Raw genomic sequence first — 25,856 nt, forward strand, 5'->3', positions numbered from 1 at the left:
AGGCAAGGAAAGGCACAAGGAAGGAGGCAACTTCTGAGTTGGACCTCGAGGGTATATGAGACTGATAAGCAGAGAGATGGGAAATGAAAGGAGATGAAGGCAGACTACTAAAATGGATGCACAGCATTCTTGAGTTTGCCTCTGACCTTGCCCTCAAGTTGCTTATGTTCTAGCCACAAAGATGAGACATGGATGCAATGATAACCCTAGACAGACTATGAGAAATTGCCTGCAGCTGCTTGGATCTCTGGGTCCAGGGCAAGCTCTCTCAGCCAGAGGCAGAATTTGAGCTCAGTTTCCTCCTTACTGGCTCAAACCACCTGACATGTTGAAATAACAATAATTTGAGAGCTCTCAGGAGCAACTGTCTGTTGTTATACAATGCATCTATTTTCTTTTGTTTGGAGAACAGCCTCTTAGGGGAAAAAATACAAGGAGCTGTGGGACACATACTCTTCTCCCCACATGTTCTGATTGGCTGGGGTCCAGGGACCAACAGGCAGAGATTCATTAACATGGAAATAATTCAAGAGCAGGATCTTACGTGTTTTTTTAAATATGTTTTTATTTATTTCAGAAAGAGGACAGGAGAGGGAGAAAGAGAGATAAAAACATCAATGATGAGAGAGAGTCATTGATTGGTTGCCTCCTGCACACCCCCTACTGGGGACAAGCCCAAAACCCCGGGCATGTGTCCTGACCGGGGATTGAACTGTGACCTTCACAGGTTATACTCAACCAGTGAGCCATGCCAGCTGGGCAGAATCTTACATTTTTTTAACCAGCCCCAGTCTGCAGCCCAGCCCTCCCTGCCTTCAATGGGCAGCTGAGAAATGTCCTTCACCCTTTCTTCTCTCAATCGTCAATGAAAGGCACCATCTGCCAAGAACAGGGAAGACAGACCTGAGAACCTCCCAGGCATGAGCCTTCGCCTTCTTTCTGACCTTAGCAGAAACTTCCAGCCGAGGTTTAAAAAGTTAAAAGTTGAGCTGAGCTATTCTGAGAAATACAGCAACCATAAGGAAGTATTATTTCCAACGTCAAGCAAAACACTGAGGCCTTAGGCAGGCCCAAGAGACACAATCCTCCCAATTCTTTTCAGTAGTTTTTGTCTCAATCTTCCAGAGGTCAGATGGGGCTGGCAGGAAACAGACATCTTGAGTCCAGCAGCAACATGACATTCCCTCCTTTTCCACCATTCCATGGGAGTTCCCTCAATGTGGGGAAGCAGAGGCTGCCAGCTTTTAAAGGTACTTCTAAGGCAGCACATTGTGTGAACTTTGTCCTATCCTTGCAACAGGGAGGAAATGCTGATTTTCAGTTAAGCCTTCCACCACTTCTCAAAGGAAGCTGCTTTTCAATCACACAGTGACTTTAAAATGAAGTGCCAATGGAACACAAGTTCTACAGCTTCTGGTTCCATGTTTCCCGATGAAATCATATGGTATTTCTCTTTCTCTGAGTTATTGTACTTAGCATAATACACTCTAGGTCCAGCCACGTCACAAATACCAACACCTTATTTATCCGTTCGTCTATTCATGGGCACTTGGGTTACTTTCATATCTCGGCTATTGTAAATCATGCTGCAATAAGCATAGGAAATCATGTATATTTTTGAATTAGTGTTTTCATTTTCTTCAGATAGAAATTGTTCATATGGTAGTTCCTTTTTACAGTTTTTTCAGGAACCTCTCTAGTGTCTTCTATAGTGGCTGCACCAATCTGCAATCTCACCTACAATGCAAAAGTGTTCGCTTTTCACGACATCCTTTCCAATGCTTATTAGTTTTTGCTGTTTTGATCACCTCACACCAATATGACAGGTGTGAGGTGTAATCTCACTGTGGTTTTGATTTGAATTTCCATGATGACCGTGATGTCTTTTCATGTGTCTACTGGCCACCCTTATGTCTTCTTTAGAAAAAGGTCTATTCAGGTCCTCTGCTCATTTTTTAATCAAATTGTTTGGGGTTTTTATATTGAATTGTATGAGTTATTTATATATTTTGGATATTAGCCCCTTATCAGATATATCATTTGCAATTATATTTTTCTAATTCAGTGGGTTGCCTTTTTGTTTTGTTGATGGTTTCATTCACTATCAAAGCTTTTTAGCTAGGCGTGGCTCAGCGGTTGAGCATTGACCTGGGATCCAGGAGATTGAGATTCGATTCCTGGTCAGGGCACATGCCCAGGTTACGGGCAGGTTGCAGGCACGTTGCAGGCTCGATCCCCAGTTGGGGGCATGCAGGAGGCAGCTAATCAATGACAACTGTCTCATCACTGGTGTTTCTATCTCTCTCTCTCTCCTTTCTCCCTTCCTCTCTCTGAAATTAATAAAGATATATTTTTTAAAAAAAGCTTTTCAGTTTTATGTAATCCAATTTGTTTATTTTTGCTTTTGTTGCCCTTGCCTGGGGAATCTAGTCCAAAAATATATTTCTAAGACCAATGTCAAGAGTTTACTGCCTGATAAAGATGCTACACAGAAAGAAAATTACAGGCCAATATCCCTGATGAACATAGATGCTAAAATCCTCACTAAAATACTAGCAAACCGGATCCAGCAATACATTAAAAAGATCATACATCATGACCAAGTGGGATTTATTCCGGGGATGCAAGGCTGGTACAACATCCACAAATCAATAAATGTGATACATCACATAAACAAAATGAAGGACAAAAATCATATGATCATATCAATAGACGCAGAAAAAGCATTCGACAAAATCCAGCACCCATTTCTGATAAAAACTCTCAGCAAAGTGGGAATAGAGGGATCATACCTCAACATAATAAAGGCCATATACGACAGACCTACAGCCAACATAATACTCAATGGTCAAAAACTAAAACCATTTCCATTAAAAACCAGAACAAGACAGGGATGTCCACTTTCACCACTCTTATTCAACATAGTACTGGAAGTCCTCGCCATAGCCATCAGACAGGAGGAAAACATAAAAGGTATCCAAACTGGAAAGGAGGAAGTAAAACTGTCATTATTTGCAGATGACATGATACTGTACATAGATAACCCTAAAGACTCCATCAAAGTACTACTAGATTTGATAAACGAATTTGGCAAGGTAGCTGAATACAAAATCAACATCCAGAAATCAATGGCATTCTTATACACCAACAATGAACTTTGAGAGAGAAACTAAAAAAGCAATACCATTTACCATTGCAACTAAAAAAATAAGATACCTAGGAATAAACTTAACCAAGGATGTAAAAGACCTGTACTCAGAAAACTACGTGACACTGAAAAAAGAAATAGAGGAAGATTTAAACAAGTGGAAGAAGATACCATGCTCATGGATTGGAAGAATTAATATCATTAAAATGTCTATACTACCCAAAGCAATTTATAAATTTAATGCAATTCCTATGAAAATACCAACAGCATATTTCACAGACCTAGAACAAACATTTCGAAAATTTATATGGAACCAAAAAAGACCCTGAATAGCTGCAGCCATCTTGAGAAAAAAAAAACGGAGTGGGAGGGATCACATTACCAGACTTCAAACTATATTACAAAGCCACTGTAATCAAAACAGCCTAGTATTGGTATAACAACAGGCATATAGATCAATGGAACAGAACAGAGACCCCAGAAATAGACTCACACCATTATGGTCAGTTAATATATGACAAAGGAAGCAAGAGTATCCAATGGAGTAAGGACAGTCTCTTCAATAAGTGGTGCTGGGAAAATTGGACAGATACATGCAAAAGAATGAAACTAGACCACCAACTTTCACCATACACAAAAATAAACTCAAAATGGATAAAAGACTTAAATGTAAGTCACGAAACCATAAAAATCCTGGAAGAAGAAAACATAGGCAGTAAAGTCACAGACATCCCACGTAGTGGACTTTTCACTGATACATCTCCTAGGGCAAGAGAAACAAAGGAAAAAATAAACATATGGGACTACATCAAACTAAAAAGCTTCTGCACAGCAAAAGAAAACAGCCTCAAAATACAAAGGAACCCCACAGTCTGGGAAAACATATTTGCCAAGGATGAATCTGATAAGGGGTTAATTTCCAAAGTGTACAAAGAACTCATAGCACTCAGCAAGAGGAAGACAAACAACCCAATTAAGAAATGGGCAAAGGACTTAAATAGACACTTCTCCAAAGAGGACATACGGATGGCCAAGAGACACATGAGGAAATGCTCGACATTGCTAAGCATCAGAGAGATGCAAATTAAAACCACAATGGGGTATCACTTCACACCTGTCAGAATGGCTGCCATCAACAAATCAACAAACAACATGTGCTGGCGAGGGTGTGGAAGTACACTGCTGGTGGGAATGCAGACTGGTGCAGCCACTATGGAAAACAGTATGGAGGTTCCTCAAAAAATTAAAAGTGGAGCTGCCTTTTGACCCAGTGATTCCACTTCTTGGAATGTATCCTAAGAATCCTGAAACATTCATCGGAAAGGATATATGTACCCCAATGTTCATAGCAGCACAGTTTACAATAGCTAAGATCTGGAAACAGCCCAAGTGCCCATCAGTAGATGAGTGGATAAAAAAGCTGTGGGACATTTACACCATGGAATACTACGCAGCTGTAAAGAAGAAGGATCTCGTACCCTTTGGGATAGTATGGATGGATGGACCTGGAGAATATTATGCTAAGTGAAATAAGCCAGGCAGCGAAAGACAAATACCACATGATCTCGCTTATACATGGAATCTAAAGAACGTAATAAACTGATGAACAGAATACATTCAATGACATGGAAGCATAGATGAGACTGATGAATGTCAGAGGGATGGAGGAGGGTGGGTGAGTGGAGGGGGAGAGAGCAACCAAAGAATTTATGTGCATATATACACAACCCAAGGACATGGACAATGGTGGGGAGAGGGACTGGGGAGGGGGGAGGAACGGGGTGGAACGGGTCATTGGGGAGAAAAAGGGACATCTGTAATATTTTAAACAATAATAAAATTAAAAAATAAAAATAAAAAATTTTAAAAAATTTTTAAAAGTTTACTGCCTACGTTTTCTTCTAGGAATTTTAGGGTTTCTGATTTTACTTTTAAGTCTTTAATCCTTTTTGAGGTAGGTTTTTTTTAATATGGTCTAAGAAAGTAGTCCAGTTTCACTTTTTTGCATGTAGCTATGTAGTTTTCCAACACCATGTATTGAAAGACTGTCTTTTCCCCATCTTATATTCTTGCATCATTTGTTGTGGATTAGTTGATTGTCTTCTTAATTAATGATAATGCTAATAACAGATTGTAAACAAAGGTAAATTATCCAGTTCTATATAAATCCAAAAGGAGGGCAATGGACAGGAAGATCTCAGGAGGACCACTAGGTTCATCTAAACCAGTGTACCTACAAGCAAGCAGATCAAGATGAGATATGGGTCTGGTCAGGGTAAGCAATCTAGGAAGAGATTAAGCACATTATGCTAAGATCCAGAAGTTGTCACGTATCAGAAAGCCAGGCCAGAAAAAGTATGTCACTTCCATGAGATCCAGGGACACAATCTGTTTTATTCACTCAGGCACAGTGATATGCAGAAAGAGTGCCTAACACAGAGAAATGAATATTTGTTAGATGGATAACTAATCCATCAACTAAATGGAATTCATGCAGCCATTAAAAATGCCCCTATGGATATAAAGGTACTGAGACACTGGAAAGTGAAAAGTCAAGTTGGAAATTACACTTAGTGTGTGATTTCATGTTTGCTTGTGTGTACATACATGTATGTATATAAATATCTGGAAAGATATACCAAATTGTCAGCAGTGGTTCTATTTATCTCTGTATGATGGTGTTAAGGGCAATTTCAACTTCTTTTCATTTATCCATATTTGCTAATTTGCAAATGAACACTGGCTACATCCACTACAAAAATGGTTTTTAAACTATCTGTATGATATTTAAGGATATATATAATGTTGTTACTGTAAAGATATTTTACCACTACCCTGGACCTCAGAATATGGCCTCCTTGCTTGATTTCATAACTAACCAAGTCCTTAAGTTTCACTTGGCAGAATGCTGGCATAAGAAGCTCCTCCCATTTCTTATCACCTCCTCCAACCCTCCCAGCCCGCAGCCAACAATGCCAAAAGGCAACAACAAAGGTAAGGATAACAGCTGGGGGAAGACTATGGCAAGGAAAAGCTCAGCTCTCAACCCTAACGCTCTTAATTGTACTGAACGTAACTGGGGATCTGGCTCATCTCCCCAGTACTTAGTCACTGAAACCTTGGCTTTGTTAAATGGGTTGCCTGTAAATGTTGAACCAAGACCTTGTAATCAAGGCTTGGAGTAAAGCCCATGAGACTTTGGAATTTGACTACTGAAGCCCTTTATTCCATTCCAGCTGATTATTAAATTACAACCACTCTAGCGTTTAAAGCCCATTGTCCGACCATACCGTAAGGACTCTCTCATCTTTTGCCCCACTGAAGCAACCACTGGCAGATCAACTCCGCGACAGGAGACCATGGCAAAGAAGGTGGCAGTGATTGGAGCTGGCGTCAGTGGACTGATCTCTCTGAAGTGCTGTGTGGATGAGGGACTCACACCGACCTGCTTTGAGAGGACCGAAGATATCGGAGGACTGTGGAGGTTCAAAGTACGTGAGGTTTTCTTGTTTCTTGCACAGGCTGTACTGCTATTGCAGGGTGAATCACAGCTACTGATGAGCCTTATTGAGGAATTCCCTAAGCAATTTTGATCAGATATACTTCATACAGATATATAGGGGGCTGAAGAACTAGGCTGGAACCTCTCCCAGGTGATTACTATTCTAACTCAGGTGGCAAAGGCAGACATGTGAAGGATCTCTTCTTATGCTTCTGTCTTGCAGCCCAAAGCAATATGCTAATATTAGAGAACATTTTACAAAATAGAAGTGACAGGGATTCTTTTCAAGACACCACTTTCTATTCCAATCACTGAGTGAATGCTTTTTTAGAGAGTGTGCTCTTATTACTACTGACTTTCACTTTTCTCTGACAAACAAATTTTGTTTACTTAGCTTTACTGATGACACTCTAGTGTAACCACTGGGAAACTCTTTAACTATATTATTGAAAATATTCTGTTCACTAAATTCATGCTATGAGCCAAACACAAATACTGGTAATGTTAGCTGTCCTTCAGAATTTGTATAAAAATTAAAAAGATACATAGAGAACTGTAAGGATTTATAACGATTCCTCCCATAATCTTTTGAGTGAGTACTGGCTTATCACCTTCTAGGTGTGAGATCTTGGGCAAGTTATTTATATCCCTGTGTCTTAGTTTTCTTAGCTGTGTAATGAAGATATTAACAGGAAAAAAAAATGTAATAATCTCAGTGCTATTTTGAAGATTAAGGGAGATAATTCATATCAAAAACTTATAATAGAGTACAATAAATGTTAGCTACCATAACTATATTTACATTTTATAGACTAGCAAACAGAAACAAGAGGTTAAGTCACAGTCACATAGCTGGGAGAACTGGCATTCAAACCTGGGTCTTTATGAGTCCTAAGCAACTAAATCCCTATTCATAAACATGTCCTAATTTGCATTCTTGTTTAATAAGATTAAATAAAACCTTAGCTCAGAACTGGAGTGACAAGTTCAGAATTATCTATCAGGTACATCAAAGTGAGGGATTCAACAGGTTAGAACACCCCCAGGCAGGAGCAAAAGGGTTGAGAGCGTGAAAAGCAGACTCTCACATCAGCAGAGACCGTCCAAAGTGCTCTTCCTACAAGCGGACCGATTAGAGGGATGACAAGGACATCCAGCACATCTACTCTGCCAGCTCAAACTCCATTTCATGCCAAAGGGGATTTTTTTCACATTGGGTTTCTCAAATTTATCGGACTATAAGACACACCTGGTGGTTTCTTAAAATACTGGATTTTGAACACCAGCCCAGACTTCCTGAATCAAAACCTTCTGAAAAGGGGAATCTATTCTTAACAAGAGTCCCCAATGAATCCCATGATGAGACAAGTTTAGCAAAAATTGCACAAATACTAAATTTTAAAAATCTATTCAATTCAGTGATCCAAGCACAGTCAGAGCTAACAATGGAGAGCTTGATGCTTATTACGGAACAGGTAACTTTGCAGAAAGAGGAAACTGCAAAAACTGCTGAATTGCATTCATTTCTTATGAACAACTCGACTGCTCATGAAAACCACTGTAGCTTTCCTTGAGCAGGTAGTCATTCCGGTATTAACCAAAGATGTGCTATTTTTGTCCACTCTCAGTTCACATAGAGATTCCATTGGAGACTCTATCTCCTAGGTGGATGTTTTACCCTAAGAAATAATGTGAAATTATAACAAATTTCTATTAAATAATAAATTTGTCATTGTTTTGTTTTATTACCTTATTTGGGATTTAATATCAAAGAGCCAATGTCCCTTACTTAATTATCATTAATTTGGAAGCAGAAGAATGAGAGTTTTGGGGGGTTTTTTTAGTGATCTGTCAAAAATATTTCTTGGTGAATTCCAGGAAGATACTTTCTGCCGCAAAATATTTCTCCTGCTATCCTATTCTGATATCTAAAATTTTTAAATTAAAGATAGCTTCCTATTGACTAAAAAAGTTAGATTAAAATTTAAACTAATAAGCCTTATTAGGTATAATATATTTAAGTATATAAATCCATGGAAGCTGTAACAATATCACATTTCTAACCTGACTTACAGCTATATAAAATACAGAAATGCAAACTATTTTTTCTACCCAAAGAAGACAATGAATCTCCCTGCAGAGTGAAACATACAATCCTCAAAATTTCAGAGGCCAGTGAGACCAGTGTGGGTCTTGATTACCAGGAGACTGGACTGCCAAAGGGAGGAGGTGCTGAAAAGGAGGCTGGATCCTTCACACCCACTCCCCAGGGCATCTTTGCCTTTTCACCACTCCTCTATTCAGAATCAATTTGGAAACTAGGTTATTCTTTCTTTCCATTTTTACACACAATCCTTCTACGACTATATAACACATTTAGTGGTGACAAGTTAAAACAAAATTTAAGAATCCTTGTCCCACTCCCTGCTCAGAGGGTACTAATTCTCCCCAAAGGTTCTCCAGCACCCCTAGTGGCAGCTTTGGAACATGGGGAGGGTGGGTAATTAACATATTTCTGGCACATTTTCCAGCCACGGGAAGCACTCATCCCATGCATGAATCATCTCATTTATCTTCACAGTACTTGTAGGAAGTAGGTATTATGATTAATCTCACTTACATATGAAGAGGAAACTGAGGTTTAGGATAAACAACTTGCCCGGTGGAACATTGGTGGTTGGAAAACAACAAAAATGAAAGTCTGTAAGATTCCCGAGCCCTTACACTTAGTAACCTTACTGAGGTATTGAAAGATGAAAGCATAATCTTCCGTCAGCCACTAACCTGCTCTGCCTCCTTTATTGTTCCTGATACCTGTGCTCACAGGGAAGTTAGCAATATACATTGCTTTTGTGTTTTTAAACATTTGGATACAAATATATCTATTCCCAGCTATATATACAGCATGAAGATTAGGGGTGCCCATCCCCATGTAGTCAAATATCTATATATAACTTTTTACTCCCCCAAAACTTACTACTAATAGCCTACTGTTGACCAGAAGCCTTACCAATAACACAATCGATTACCACATATTTTCTATGTTTTATACATTACATACTGTATTCTTACAATAATAATACAATAAAGTAAGCTAGAGAAAAGAAAATATTGAGAAAATCATAACGAAGAGAAAATACATTTACAGTCCTGTATGTCTTTATTGGAAAACATCGGCTTGTAAATGGACCCACACAGTTCAAACCCATGTATTCAGTTATTTTAATTAATCTTCATAAGATAGTCTTTATCTTGTCATCTTGGTTTCCTTTGACTAGATGCAGGCTGAAGCAGAAAATTCAGGTATGATAGTGAGTGTGCCTATGTCAGAACTTAGGTGTCAAAACAGCTACCCTAGGTGTCTTTCATATTCTGCAGTGAGCAGTGAGCTGTAACCAATAGCTTTGCTGAGTTACAGCTGCCTCAATAACAACAGACACAGTCACTGAGCAGCTAGTACCCTCTTTTCTGCAGCTGAGGGAGCTGATCTGGTCCAGGCTCACACAGTCTGAAAGAAGTGGATTTAAACCTGTGTCTAACTCCGAAGACCAGGCTCCTTCTGCTAGTCCAGGCTGCTTCTTTCAGTGCTGCCTGATCTAAAGATTGGCAGGAAAGTAATGACTTCCTATGAATAAGGATGAGAAAGGAATGTGCACAATTGGTTTATAGTAATCATGAAATTACAGTTATTTCCTTTTCTTTATTTACTAAGATTAGATAGTTTATTTAAATGAACTAATAAGTTTACATTTCTTTATACCCCACCCTAAAGCTGAGCCATAATAGCAACTATTTGCCTGGATTATGCCTTACTTTCTACATAGGCAGAAGCATCTATTAAGGAGTTCTTAGGAGGCATAATTTAAATTTTCTTATAAAAGCCTCTTTAATAACATGCTGATTTCAGGGACATTGAATCATTCATCCTTGGCTCTTGTCATGATTTGATGTAAAAGACATTATCATTAAGCAGAGCAGTTCTTGTAGAGGAAATAAATTCAGCCATAGCATGTGCAGCCTCTGGTTTTACTAAAGCATACTCACTACCATCTAAAATCACGTTTAAGGTTCAGTTGGTATCAATGTTGTTCGCCTTTATGGCTTAAGAAAGGTTGATTTGCATAAACCAAAAAGTGAAGGCATTGAATTCAAGTTGTGAAAACTCCCTGGCTCCCCAAAGTAGTCATTTTAATTGGAATTCTCTATTATGTTCTCTGGCCAATGTCCCAGAGTTTGTTGGTTCTTAAAGAGGTGGGTATAGCTTCCCGAGGGGGAATTTCAGAAGGGGCTGGTTGTCACAATGACTGACATTAAAAAGGTAGAGACATGGGGTGCTAAATATGGACAAAGTAGAATAGTTGCTACTCCCAAACCCACCAAAGGCAATAGCCCCTCTAGTGAGCCACACTGAAAGGCCCCACCTAGACCCTACTGCACAGGATGACGGAACATGTATGTTACACCCAAGAGGATCACATCACCCAGGGGATAGATTTAAAAGAAGAGTAGGAAACCAACGGATTTGTTTTTTAATGCATGATTATCACTTTTGTTTGGTCCTTTAGGAAAATGTTGAAGATAGCCAAGCGAGTATCTATCAATCTGTCATCACCAACACCAGCAAAGAAATGTCCTGTTTCAGTGACTTCCCAATGCCTAATGATTTCCCAAACTTTCTGCACAATTCTAAGCTCCTGGAATACTTCAGGATCTTTGCCAAGAAGTTTGATCTTCTAAAATATATTCAGTTCCAGGTATTGTATTTTAGGGGGACCTGTTTTCTCTACATTAATTCAGATCACATTTAAATAGAGATGTTACTTTGATAATGAAGGAAATTGTGGATAAAACAAAGTATTGCAATCCAATTCTTTGCTGAAAGACAAGAGCATGATAAAAAACCCAAAAAGAATGTCATTACCCTGGTATTATAAATTGTACACATTAACAGAAGAGAGAAATCATCTGTTAAAAGTAAAGGTTTGAATGATGATTATGATGATGGTGAAACTGCATTTAAACTAATATTTATAACCACTGAGGAATTCTATACTCATTTCACTTAAAATATACATATATGAAAAATATCAAACTTCTATTTCATTTTTTTAAAATAAAGATGTGTCAACAATTTTATTTAACTCATTATTAACGAAGGACCAGTTTCTCACCTTCTCTACAGAAACAGAACTTCTTAGAAAAATGTGCTAAATAAACTCACAGTTTCCATTCGTCTGAGAAGCCTAAAGAAATTATTTTTGCTAATTATTTTTTCTGGATGCAATCTCTTGCAAGATAGGGATGGCCAGATCATTTTGAAATATAATTAGAACTATCTTTCCTGTGTTTCTTCAAAAACAAATAATCAACAACAAAAAAACAATATCTCACTTAACATGCTGAATTTTTATCAATAACCTACACTCCAAGAACTAGTAACTGTGCTTAGGAAATAAAATTTAAATTCCATCTCTGAATAAATAACTCTTAATGGAGCTTAGTTTTCTTTGTTAACATATCTCAGTTTCTCAGTAATTTTAGTTTTGTCCCAGGTTTGTATTAGATTAATTTATAATAGTTGATTTTGGTGAAAATCTGTATTTGTAAGTACCACTGAAATGTCCAGTTCCACCTAATGTAGTTTTTCCCCAATTCCTGGTAGATCCATCCTATAAATGACAGATTCTTTTTTTTTAATTTATCTTTATTGTTGAAAGTATTACAAATGTCCCCTTTTTTCCCCCACTGATGCCCTTCACCTTGTATCCCTCCCCCAGGCCTTCACCACACCATAGTCTGTGTCCATGGGTTATGCATATATGCATATAAATTCTTAGGTTAATCTCTCCCCCATCCACCCACCTCCACCGTCCCTCTGAGATTCATTACTCTGTTCCATGCTTCTATGTATTGGATCTATTTTGTTCATTGGTTTATTTTGTTCATTAGATTCCACATATGAGTAAGATCATGTGACATGTGTCCTTCTCTGACTGGTTTATTTCGCTTAGCCTAATGGTCTCCAGGTCCCACCATGCTGTCTCATAGGGTAAGGGATCCTTCTTTTTTACAGCTGCATAGTATTCAAAGGCGTAAATGTCTGAGAAGATGCTTGACATGATTTCAATCTTCTCGAACTTGTAGAAACTTGTTTTGTATCCTAACGTGGTCTATCTTTGAGAATGTCCCATGTGCCCTTCAGGAGAATGTATATTCTGCAGCTTTGAGGTGAAATGTTCTGTAAATGTCAATTACATCCATCTGATCATTTAGAGTCATTTAGAGTCACTGGTGTCATTTAGAGTCACTGTTTCCTTGTTGATTTTTTGTTTGGAAGATCTATCCAGTAAAGTCAGTGGGGTGTTAAAGTCCCCTACTATGACTGTATTGCTGTTGATCTCTCCTTTTAAGTCCTCCAGAAGCTTTGTTTTGTTTTTGCAGCCTGTGTGAGTCTTTTGTTCTGAGGTGAGTCTCTTGTAGACAGCATATATTTGGGTCTTGCTTTCTTATCCATTCAGCTACCCTATGGCTTTTGATTGGAACATTTAACCCATTTATATTTAAGGTTATTATTGATAGATACTTATCTATTGCCATTTTCTTTCTTTATGCCTATATTTCTCATTCTATTTCCATTTCTTATTATAACAGTCCCTTTAACATTTCTTGCAATGCTGTTTTGGTGGTGATAAACTCCTTTAGACATTTTTTGTCTGGAAATCTCTTTTGAATGACAGCCTTGCTAGGTAGAATATTTTTGATTTCAGATTCTTGTTTCAATGATATGAATACTTCATGCCATTCCCTTCTGGCCTGTAGAGTTTCTGATGAGAAATCAGCTGACAGCCTTATGGGAGCTCCTTTGTAGGTAACAGATCGCTTTTCTCTTGCTGCCTTTAAAATTCTCACTTTGTCTTCAATTTTTGGCATTTTAATTATGATGTGTCTGTCTGGGCATAGGCCTCTTTGGGTTCTTCTTACTTAGGACTCTCTATGTCTCCTGAACTTCTGTGACTTTTCCCTTGACCAAGTTAGGGAAGTTGTCTGCCATTATTTCTTCAAACAGTTACTCTAACCCATGTTTACTTCCTACATATTCTGGCACTCCTATGATGCGAATATTGTTATGTTTCACGTTGTCCCACAGCTCCTTTAAACTGTCCTGTTTTTTAATTTTTTTTTTTTGGTTCTCTGATTGAGCGATTTTTTTCTACCCTGTCTTCTCATTCACTGATCTGATCCTCAGCTTCCCCTAATCTGCTGATTATTCCTTCCAATGTTTTTTGTTGTGTGTTTTTTTAAAATATATCTTTATTGATTTCAGAGAGAGGAAGGCAGGGGGAGAGAGAGAGATAGAAGCATCAATGATGAAAGAATCGTCATCAATCAGCTGTCTCCTGCACGCCCATGACTGGGGATAGAGCCCGCAACCGGGCATGTGCCCTGACTGGGAATCAAACCGCAATCTCCTGGATCCTAGGTCAATGCTCAACCGCTGAGCCATGCCTGGCTGGACCCAATGGGTTTTTTTTACTTCTACTATGTCATTCTTCATTTCATTCATAGTTTCCATTTCTTTTCTTGTGCTGTTGAGTATCCTTATGATCAGTATTCTGAACTCTATATCTGACAGATTGCTTATCTCCATTTCATTTAGCTCTTCTTCTGGAAAATTCCTTTGCTTTTTTTCATTTGGGGCTTGTTTTTCTGTCTACCCATTCTGACTGCCTGTTTGGATTTGTTTCTATATATTATGTAGATCTACTAGGACTCCCAGTCTTTTGGATGGTCTTTGGTGCAGGCCAATGTCAGATACTGTTTGATACCAGCCGTTAGTACCCTGTTTGAAGTTTTCCACACTACACAGCTTGTGGTTCCCTCTGCTGGGGCTGGATGTGTTTAGACAGGACCAAGATGTGCACCAATGTCTGTTTTTCCAAGCCCTGGGTCCAGAAGCAAATCAGGCAAAAACTCAAAGCACCCAGATGCTGATTATTCAATAGATTCTTTATACCAGAAGCTTTTATAGGTCTTTGTCCACTTAGCTATCAATCTATTTAACAGATATAATAACCTCTTATGATATGTAATTTTATCCTCTATCCTTTTAAAAATCATGTTAGAGTTGCAAGGAAACTAGTTCTCTTGTTTACTATGTCACTTTTGTAATTGTTTTCTGGAGGCTGGAGAGGGGTTAGGAAAACCCATTTCTGTTTATTGGTCTCTGAGTTGGTATAAGCCCTAAGATGTTAGGGCTCAATTCAATATGTAAATGGCTCCGTTGCATTTCTAATCACCCACCGAGTGATCCTGACGGTGTTGGTTCTCAAACCACACTTTGAATAGCAAGAATCCATAATATTACCCTGGGCTACAAATCTGAAATCTTTACTCTCACTGAAAATACCAGATGTTTTATAGTACTTTCATAGCTTTATACAAATGTTCCATATACATTTTTAAATTTGAACAGCCTCAAAAATTACCAATGCTGCTGCATTCTGAAAAATATCTGAAAATATGAAAAGCATGCATAAGAGGCTCAAATACTTGCAAACAAGACAAGTTTGCCATTCCTCTAAAAGTGAGAAAAGATTTACTTCCATTGTTCTTTAGTTACAACATACATACAATCTTTATGTACACTTTTTAAAACTCAGAGACCTCCAGAGAGTGAGCTACATTTTAATAAATCAACGAACCAGTAAATTATTTTATCCAAATGAGATCATGAACAATTCTGCTATCATGATGTGCCCTGTTTTACAAATATGAAATATGAACAAATACCATTCACAGAGTACTGACAATATGGCAGACACTATGCAAATTGCTTCCCATGAAACATCTTCTCTAATACAGTGTCTGCACAGAGGTAGACACATGAAAGGTTCTTGATAAATACTGACTGTGTAAACACTTAAATGATAAACATGGAGTTTGCATCTTGCCCAGAGCTCACCTGCCACCCCTGCATCTTGCTCCGGTTCTCATTCAGTCTGCTGAGTGAGGCCTCTTGCACAAAGCGGCATATCCTCAGTAGGTAGCTCCCTGCCAAAGAAGAATGAGAAGGCTTTGCTTAGCAGTCTTTGCCTTAACTGGCTTGAAATGGATTCAGATGGAACCTAGATGGAATCATGCATTGCACTCTATGCACCCCCACTCCCAGGGCACTGGACAAGGCCTCTGTCGTTCCAGATTAATTCTCAATGATGCCTTCTCTGTGTTCCTTTAAGACCACTGTCCTCAGTGTGAAAAAACGCCCGGATTTCTCATCCTCTGGCCAATGGGAGGTTGTCACCAAGAACAAAGGCAAAGAGCAAAGTGCCGTCTTTGATGCAGTTATGGTCTGCAGTGGCCATCACATCCTTCCTCACATCCCACTGGAGTCATTTCCAGGTGAGGCCTAGGGGATTCCCAGCTTTTCACAGCAGGTGTCTAGGTACTTTATATACAGTTTGGATTGACAGGCAGAATTAGCTGCTGCAATTGGGCACAATGTTAAGGCAGGGAAAGAGTTAGAAAGACTCCGTACACCATCTTTGTTTCTCTTGACCTCTTTGGTCTTTGTTATACAGGAGTCCAGCTAACCTTCTCCAAAGTCAAGATTTCAGAGAATTCGTACCTACATCGCTTCTCTATTGGAGAGGCCTGTTTAACGAGGTGCCTACCTTGGCCTTTTCTATCTGCCAAATACCTGTAACTTTGTTCTGTCCCTGGAGCCTTTTCCACAGACCCATGCCCATGGACAGAATTAGTGAGGAAAGTTCCTAGAAACTCTTTCAGCCCTGGAACATATGCTTAACCTAACATTTCTTATATGCTTTATACTTTGAGTTTATAAATTGGCCTTGCTATTGTAACTCCCCTAAGAAACAAAGAAGCAAATAAATGATTGACCCCAGGAAGAAAAAGCTGACAATGCAGTTTTGTTGAAATCAATTTGACATGGTTGATAGGCTTCTCTCTTTTTCCTCTTGAAGGTATAGAGAGGTTCAAGGGCCAGTATTTTCATAGCCGCCAATACAAGAACCCAGAGGAATTTGAAGGGAAGCGCATCCTGGTGATTGGAATAGGAAATTCAGCATCAGATATTGCCGTTGAACTGAGCAAAAAGGCTGTTCAGGTGCTTACCCTGTACCGGGGAGGGGAGGGGAGGGGAGGGGAGGGGAGGGGAGGGGAGGGGAGGGGAGGGGAGGGGAGGGGAGGGGAGGGGAGGGGAGGGGAGGGGAGGGGAGGGGAGGGGAGGGGAGGGGAGGGGAGGGGAGGGGAGGGGAGGGGCACACTAGAAAATCTGAGCCATGTAACCAAGGTTCCATTACTCATTAATTGGTTGGGTGGGTGGGTGGGTGTGAGGGTGGGTGGTTGCTCAGTTGCTCTGTGTGCTATCATAGAAAATCTGGGTGTCAAGAAGCCAGAGTTTACCTCCCAGCTCTACCACTATCAGCTGTGTCATTTCACTTCTCCAGGGTATGCTTCTTTCACTTTGTAAATGGGAAGCTTGGATCAGATGATTTTCAGACTAAGAGGCCTTGTTTCCACCCAGGGGCCTTAGTGAGAAGTTGACCTGTTCATATATGGGGGTTTCCACTTAGAAATTTAGTGCATATTTGAAATATAAATAATCCTCAGGACTCATAGAATGATAGGTAAAAATTTGAGAGAAATTCAAATATGCATTTGGGCAATGGAGGAGTAACAGTAAGCAAGGTAAACTACATATCTAAAATATATATATACACACATATATATATTTCAAAATAGATTTTGAAAATGAGAGAAATCTGAGTAAGCAAGGCAAAGACCATACCAGAAAGGAATAAGATATGCTTTTGAAGAGAATGGGAATCACAGTGTAAGTTCAGAGTTTGAACACTTAAAATGCATGACAAAGTTCTTTTAAGTGTGGGAGGAAGCTGATTCCCCTTGGTATTCCCACTCTTAAGGGAAATACAGATTCATGGATGTAGTCTATATGGTCACTGGGTTGTCATCGTACATTTTTCTAGGATTATAATTATCTACTTTCACTATAAAAGAAACATGGGCAGGTGGGAAGGTGAGAAGAGGGAAGGAGCACCAAACCACAACTGTAAACGTGGTAAAGACTTGTGGATTTTATGATTGGTATTAGCCCAAAGATTTTCTAATGTAAAGTCTTGGGTAAAGTTCCCAAGACTGTTGTAGTCTTCCTCTATCAGTGTGAATACCACTGGATACTTCTTTTTTTTTTTAAATATATATATATTTATTGATTTCGGAGAGAAGAAGGGAGAGGGAGAGAGAGAGAGAGAGAAACATCAATGATAAGAGAGTCATCATTGATTGGCTGCCTCCTGCACGCTCCCGACCAGGGATCAAGCCCACAGCCCGGGCATGTGCCCTGACCTGGAATCAAATCGTGATTTCCTGGATTCTAGGTTGATGCTCAACCACTGAGCCATGCCCAGCTGGGCTGGATACTTCCTTTATGATAAAGTTGCCACAGAGCATTGAGAACTTGAGGGTACTTCACTTGAAGGTCAATCACCTTTAAGACAAAACACTACAAGAAATTCTGGAATACATGTGATACATCACCTACACAGTAGATCCTCTCAAAAGGGATGATGCCCTAATGTAAACTTTCTTTTTGCTTATCAGGTGTTTATTAGCACCAGGCAAGGTTCCTGGGTCCTCAGCCGTATCTCTGAACATGGCTATCCCTGGGACATTGTGTTCCACACCCGGTTTTGCTCCATGCTCAGAAATGTCCTGCCACGAACAGTTCTAAAATGGATGATGGAACGACAGATGAATCAGTGGTTCGACCATGAAAATTATGGCCTTGAGCCTCAAAACAAGTACAGTTATTTTGCTTTTTTTATGGTATACTCATTGGTAAACAAGGTTGTCAGAGGTGCCTGTCTTCACAAAGGGCCAAATTGTAAACGTGGTAGCTCAAGCTACAACCTAACAGTATAGGTATCATATAGGTCCTGAAGTCTGAATTCCAGGTTTGTTCTGTATGCCTTTAGAAAACTAAATACTTAAGAAGATCAAGTAGAAATAGTATGAGCTGCTCCAAAAAGCAGAACTAGGTCATGGAAAGAACTTTCTAATACCCAGAGCTGTCCAACATTAGAAAGGTTGCTTAACAAGATCGTGACCTTCCTTTCAAAGAGTTGTAGTAGGAAACGTGTGTCAGATTCTCCACCTGATGACTCATGCTTTGCTAATTCTGTGTATCACAAGGGTTCTTCACACAGGCAGCTTTGAAAACATAATCACTGTCTCTTTGCCAAAAAGAAAAATCTTTGTTCGTCTCAAAGTTATACATCACCGACCTTATAAACTCAAGCAAATATTATAGATGTTTACTTTTCTTTAGTTGATAACAGGCTCCTTCCCTTAAAAAAAAAGAAGAGCTTTAGAATCTTTCAACAAATGTCATGTGATTGCTGTATGCTAAGATCTGATATATGTAGCATGTGTTGCCTTATATTTAAAAAAAAAAAAAAATGGTTCTTAAACCTATAAGAAAAAGAATTTAAGAAATATAAGCAGACTTTACTTCACTGCCCATGCCATCACATAGAGAGACTTCACGGGTATTTGGGATTAACAACTATCCCCAAACATACTTCTGTACTTCATTTTCACACAGATTCCTTACTAGTTTTTAAAACTAATGGGAATTTAATATATTTTCCCTTTCTCACTTATGATCAGATAGCGATTAAATGAAACAGCAAGATGATTAAAGGTAGGTAACATAAAAGGGAAACATCTATGGGCTAATAACCACTGGAATACTCAGGGACTGACCATAGGCATCCGAATTTTGTCTAAGCCCTCGGGGATGCTTCCTTTTTTGAAATATCTTTTACCCCCATCACCCATATGTTTTCCCTTTGTTGAGGGTAGAGATTTGTGATGTGAAAATAAAGTCAGATAGTAAATTGAGGGCAAGCCAACTAATCAAGTTAGAAAGTTTTATGGATATTTGAGAAACTTCTTTATTTTCAGAACCAAACCCATAAAATATCAAGACAGTTCAAGACTCCTCATTAAATGCTCCTTCTGAGTGTTTTCTTCTGTGTGTTTCAGATACCTTATGAAAGAACCTGTAGTGAATGACGATCTTCCAAGTCGTATACTCTATGGAGCCATCAAGATTAAATCAAGAGTGACAGAGCTCACAGAAACTTCTGCCATCTTTGAGGATGGGACGGTGGAAGACGACATCGATGTCATTGTCTTTGCAACAGGATATACATTCTCTTTTCCCTTCCTTGAAGACTCGCTTGTAAAAGTAGAGAATAATATGGTCTTGCTGTACAAATACATGTTCCCTCCTCACCTGGAGAAGTCAACCCTTGCCTGCATTGGTCTCATCCAGCCCCTAGGTTCCATTTTCCCAACTGTTGAACTTCAAGCTCGTTGGGTGACGAGAGTTTTCAAAGGTAAGTGAGTAGGCAAGTGAGTGGCGGAGGGCTTAACACCTGGTGGAGTTTGCTCAATAATGACTTTAGACAAGAAGGCTGCCAACTCTGGCTGCTCTCTTAAGACTTACATCCTAAAAAGTTAGTGGAAAAGTCAAAAAAATAACAAAAACAAAGATAGAATAATAATAAACATCTGCAATCATTCCTTTAAAATATCAGAAAGTTCTGTGAATTTTGATTGGCATTAAGTGCATGGTATCCTTTATTTGAATCATGATAGGACCAATAAGCAGGCAAACATCTATGACACCTGTTTTTACTTTTGTGATGTTTATAAATTCCTCAGGATATGTGCAAATCAAGAGACCTAGGGCCTACACCACACTTCACTCCAAATTAACTCTCAATACCTAAGTAGTTGAACCTCACAGATCCCTACAAAGTTCCAAAATTATCGAAAGGTTGCTATCTGAGCATCTGTGTAGCACTTTCTACTCCTCAGAAGGCTATTATCTCCCTGACTCCAGGGTCAATTCAGCTCAACAAAAACACTGAATACCTAGACCTGGGCTGGAACCTGGTGGGATAGAGAGAAATTTAAACAGATCATTTCAACATAGCGAGATACATGCTTTGATGGAGGGATGCATGGAGTGGGTAGAAAGAAGAGAAATGGAGGTTAGCAACAGCAGGATGGGATAAGGGGAGGTCATGTGGTCAAGGAAAACGTCCTAGAGGACTGAGGTTCTCAAGTGCATAAAAGGTAGTCTCTTGAGCCTGAACACAGAGGAATGCTGCATGTGGAGAATTACAAGCTGACATTACTAGAACACGACATGTGAGGCAGCAAGGGGTAAGAGATTATCTTAGAGAAGAGGCCAGGACACAGGAACCATGTAAGGCACGCTACGGAGCTTGACTATAAAACATAGATTGGCTGTTCCCCAATCTGGCTACACATAAAAATCATCTGGTGGATGCTTAGGGACCCTGCTGAAGTCTGGCCTGAGGTCCTAGAATCTCCCTTTTAGAAAGCTCTTCAGCCCGGTTGGTGTAGCTGAGCAGTTGAGCATCAATCTAGGATCCAAGAGACCCCTGTTCGATTCCCAGTCAGGGCACATGCCTGGGTTGTGGGCTCAATCCTCTGCTGGGGACGTGCAGGAGGCAGCCAATCAATGACTCTCTCATCATTGATGTTTCTAACTCTCTTTCTCTCCCACTCTCTTCCTCTCTCTGAAATCAATAAAAATATATTTTTTAAAAAGAAAAAAGAAAAAAGCTCTTCAGCCAGAGGACCCAAATGAAAGGTTATAAGGAACTGACATTATCAGATCGACATTTTTGATCCATTATTTCAGTGTTCATGGGGAAGATAGATGGGAAAAGAGAAAAGAATGGCATCTCAGAGGCCAGTGAGAAGGCAACTGCAATACACATGATGCAATCTGAGCGAGGCAGACAGACTAAGTGGAGAAGAGGATATGAATGTGAGAGATAGTTAAGGATAAAATCAGCAAGACATAATGATTGGCTCAGTGTGGGGAGATTGGAGAGGAATCAAGGATGACGACTTGCTGATCTCCGGCAACAGAAACTGGGTGCACAGCAGTGCCATGAATTGAGAGGGTATGTGTGGGGGAGGAGAATGGAAGTCTGAGCAGAAGGGCTTCTGTGAGGGTTGGACTCGTTGAATCTGAGATGTCAGATGACTAGCCACATCCAAGGGAAATGACCATTTTTCAATACATCTGAAGCTCAGGGGACACTCTGGCTGGGATGGAATCATAGCACACACTGATAACTCTAGTGTCCACCTACTTTCTCCATCCCCACTGCCCTACCTTAGTTTGCGCCCTTCTATTTCTCACCAGGTTTACTTCAGCAGCCTCTTAACTGGTCTTGCTGCCTTTAAACTCATCTCCCTGAAGTCCATTTTCCAATATTCAGCAGCAAAAAGGATCTTTTCAAAGGCAAATCTGATCTTGTCATTTCCTTCTGAAAACCCCCCATGGCTTCCCATCACCTTCAGAACAGAGCTCAAGCCACTGGCATAGTTCCAACTCCTGGGGCTCACCTTCTTTCTCCAGCCCCTTCCCCAGCTCAGAGTTCATGCTGTAGCTTGTGCCCCAAGGGCAGCTCCACAAAGAACCCAACAGGTATGGCATACCCTGGAGTTCAACAGCATCAGCCCTGGCTAGTATAACATAGGTGAACAGCCAGAGTTTAAATGTAGGAATCACCCACTAGAGAAAGTGGTGATACTGAATTAAACCCATGACTCACACCTGCCTTTTATATTCTAGGCTTATGTACCCTGTCCTCAGAGAGGACTATGATGGAAGACATCATCACGAGGAACAAAAAACGAATTAACCTGTAAGAATGTGTGTGCTTTTAATCTTTACCTAGAGCAGTGTTTCTCGAAGTACAGTGCTCTACCAACCTTTAAGAACTACCTAGCTGCTCATTAAAAATGCAAATTCCAAGGCCACAGCCCAGACCAACTGAATCGGAATCTCTGTATGAGACTGAGCATTTGTATTTTCTATGTTCTTTCTAGGTGATTTTTTTTTAATTTTATTTTTGTTTCAAATATTACAGATGTCCCTTTTTCTCCCCAATGACCCACTCCACCCCATCCCTTCCCCCTCCCCAGTCCCTCTTCCCACCATTGTCTAGGTGATTCTTAAACACAGTAGTTCAACAACCAACTACTTAAAGATAGGAATTTTACCAAATCAGAACATTTTCCCTTGACTGAATTTCATTTCAGTTTTGTATGATGCCCATGTTAAACTCCATGTCTTCTCAGGCCACCAACACTCCGTGGTCAGAGAGGGACAGAAGCAATGGTGGAAAATGGACAGTAGCCTGAATATCTCTGGAAAGTTAGGTGGGGGATCTCCTATCCAGCTAAATTAGAAAGGGGGGGTGTGTCACATGAAGGTTCAAGGATTTCTACTTTGTGATTGAAATGGAATTAGGTTCAATTGTGATCAAGTCCCCTTGGAAAGTTGACTTGGAGCCTTACAACACATGAAGGGGTTATCTTGTGCTCAAATTCTCATCCATCTAGCATTTATTGAGCACTATATGTCAGCCAGAGTGACAGGTACTCTAATAATTTAACAAGCAAATATTAAATGTCTCCTCTGTGCAAGACAACAGGCTAGGCTTTCATCTGTTACCGCATGAATCTTGGCAGCAATCCTGACTAGATAGTACTTTGCTTAGTAAATACCAAATAATGGTCATGGTTATAAATATTGTCACATTCCTTGAACTCTCATGTATTCATGGCTATTTATTTTACAGTCATCTGAAATACAGGCCTCCTGATGGGATAAGCCAACACTTTCCATAGGAGATTCACTAAAAACTTGTTTCTTCGTTCATTCCTTCATTCTTTCAATAGCTGTTGAATACCTACTGTTCTTATATAGCTTAGAACATCTTGTGAATCTGTCCTTCTTACTTTCTTCATTAAGGTTTGGAGAGAGCCAGAGCCAGATTTTGCAGAACAATTACATAGACTACTTGGACGAGCTCGCTGCGGAGATAGGTGCGAAACCAGACCTTCTGTCCCTCCTCTTTAAAGATCCTAACCTGGCTGTGAAACTCTACTTCGGACCCTGCAACTCCTATCAGTATCGCCTGGTGGGGCCTGGGCGATGGGAAGGAGCTAGGAGTGCCATCCTCTCCCAGAAACAGAGGCTGCTGAAGCCTCTAAAGACACGTGCTCTACAGCCAGTATCCAACTTCCCAGTTTCCCTCCTGTTGAAAACCCTGGGGCTTCTTGCTGTTGCTTTGGCCTTTTTTTTCCAACTTCAGTGGTACTAATCCAGCAGCTTTTGGCTTTATTATCAGTCAGTACCTCTTAAAGAAAAAAGAAAGACAGAAAGAAAAAAAAATACCAAATCTATATTCTAATGTTTAGAGTTGAGAGGGAAAGAGTAAGAGAGGTAAGTGCAGAGAATTAGCAGAATTAGGTCTATGTATGAAACCAAAATAGTGTCATGAAGTGTCTTTGCCATTTTACTCTTCCCTCAAGTTCACTAGACTCTCCAAAAAGGACTATCAAACACGGGCTAAACAGTGCCACCAGCCCTGATACAGGTAAGCTATGTGGAAAACAACAGAATTACATGGAAGGAAGAGAAGGCCCCACAGTTTAAATCACTGGAAAATTTAAATTCCAGGTAAATATTTAAACTTCTGCTCGATGTTCTCGATAGTCTTCCTATCTGGATTCTATCTGGTGACAAAGTTCTCAGACATTAGGTCATGCTCCATTTGCTTAGTGGTTAATCACTCAAAAATATTGGAGAGAGAAAAAAATAGAATTTAAAACCATGGCAATAGTCAGACATTTAGGGCCTCATATCGAAAGCCGAGCATTTCTTATATTTCTTATATTTTTCTTATATGTTGACAGAAACACTGCTATAAAAATAAACAGTCCATGATAGCTATATACTATATATTTAGTACTTATCATAGGCCACACATTGTGTTCTCTGCACACTATATGTATTATTTCATTTAATTCTCACAATTCCAGGAGATGAGTGCAGCTATTTTACCCATTTAGCAAAAATGAAACTGAGACTCAGAGCAATAGAGTTACATGCACGAGAGCATACAGCTGGTCTTACGTTGGAGCTGAAACTGGAACCCAGATTTGCTTGACTCTAGAACTAAAGATCATAACCCTGCCCTATAATATACTTCATTACAAAAATTCCTAGTATTGATAAAGTACTGAACAGTTTATTTTATTTACAATCATATATATGTTACTTTTGTAGGACAACACTCTTTGCGAATATGATCTGATTAATTGTATTTATAATATTTGGTTTACAATTCAGCTAAGATGCATCTGAAGGAATTTTACAGTGAAAGACACCTATATGACAACATTTAAGATCATCGTTGACATTTTGGAAAAACAAGCATCAAGGAGGAAAAGACTATTTCCCAAGTAAATGAAAAGCATTATGAAGGCAGAGCCTTGTATTTAGTTCTAACCTTAGAGATAACCAAGGCAAAAAGCTAAACCCTATGTAACATTTGTCATCTGATCAAAGGAAGCATACAAGTTTGTTAGGAGAACAAACATTTTCTTGAAATTGAAGCCTAAAAAAGACCTAAGCAATTCAACATCAATAGACGTTGAGCAACATAATAAACATCTGGTTATGAAACACACACTACAGAGCCACTGAGCTTTGGGAGATAACTCTGCCATACACCCAGACCAAGCTCTTCAACGAGGAAAAAGGTCAGAGGTTAAAAGATTTGGATAACTTCTGTCCTGACTCCCTCAAAGCCTCTGCTGACAGTGCTCTTCATTTTGCCTGCATTTCTCCCTCACAAGCCTAGAACAATTCCTTTAAAAAAAACTGCAGATAGTGTATATATATATATATATATATATATATATATACTTAGTTCTTGATTAAAAATGGATTACTGTACTAATTCTTAAAGATTTACAAGCCATTATGTTAATAATAATAATAATTTATCAAACCTTTATAACAAGAGTAGTAAATCCAGCCTACTCACTATTTCTGTAAATAAAGTTTTATTGGAGCACAGCCACAGCTATTCATTTATTGTCTGTGGCTGCTTTCAAGCTACCATGGCAGCGCTGAGTAGCTACAACAGAAAAAGTATGTCACATAAAGCCTAAAATATTTATTATCTGGCCCTTTGCAGAAAAAGTTTGCCAATCTCTGTTTTGTGATGTGCCAAGCGTCCTAATTGTCATAGC

The 25,856-nt window shown here is 39.4% G+C and overlaps 1 protein-coding gene across 1 annotated transcript; it reads left to right on the top strand.

Moving 5' to 3' along the window:
• Positions 1 to 6,118: 6,118 nt before the first annotated feature.
• LOC308548738 (dimethylaniline monooxygenase [N-oxide-forming] 2) lies at positions 6,119 to 25,482 on the top strand. Its single transcript, XM_081120775.1, has 9 exons — positions 6,119 to 6,142; positions 6,473 to 6,639; positions 11,216 to 11,404; positions 15,887 to 16,049; positions 16,634 to 16,776; positions 18,294 to 18,493; positions 19,740 to 20,095; positions 22,381 to 22,453; positions 23,566 to 25,482. The coding sequence occupies exons 1-9, from the start codon at positions 6,121 to 6,123 to the stop codon at positions 23,915 to 23,917; spliced, it is 1,665 nt and encodes a 554-aa protein (XP_080976901.1). The 5' UTR covers positions 6,119 to 6,120; the 3' UTR covers positions 23,918 to 25,482.
• The last annotated feature ends 374 nt before the right edge of the window (positions 25,483 to 25,856 follow it).

The sequence above is a fragment of the Miniopterus schreibersii genome, assembly GCF_964146895.1.
Source record: "Miniopterus schreibersii genome assembly, chromosome: 19".
Taxonomy (NCBI): domain Eukaryota; kingdom Metazoa; phylum Chordata; class Mammalia; order Chiroptera; family Miniopteridae; genus Miniopterus; species Miniopterus schreibersii.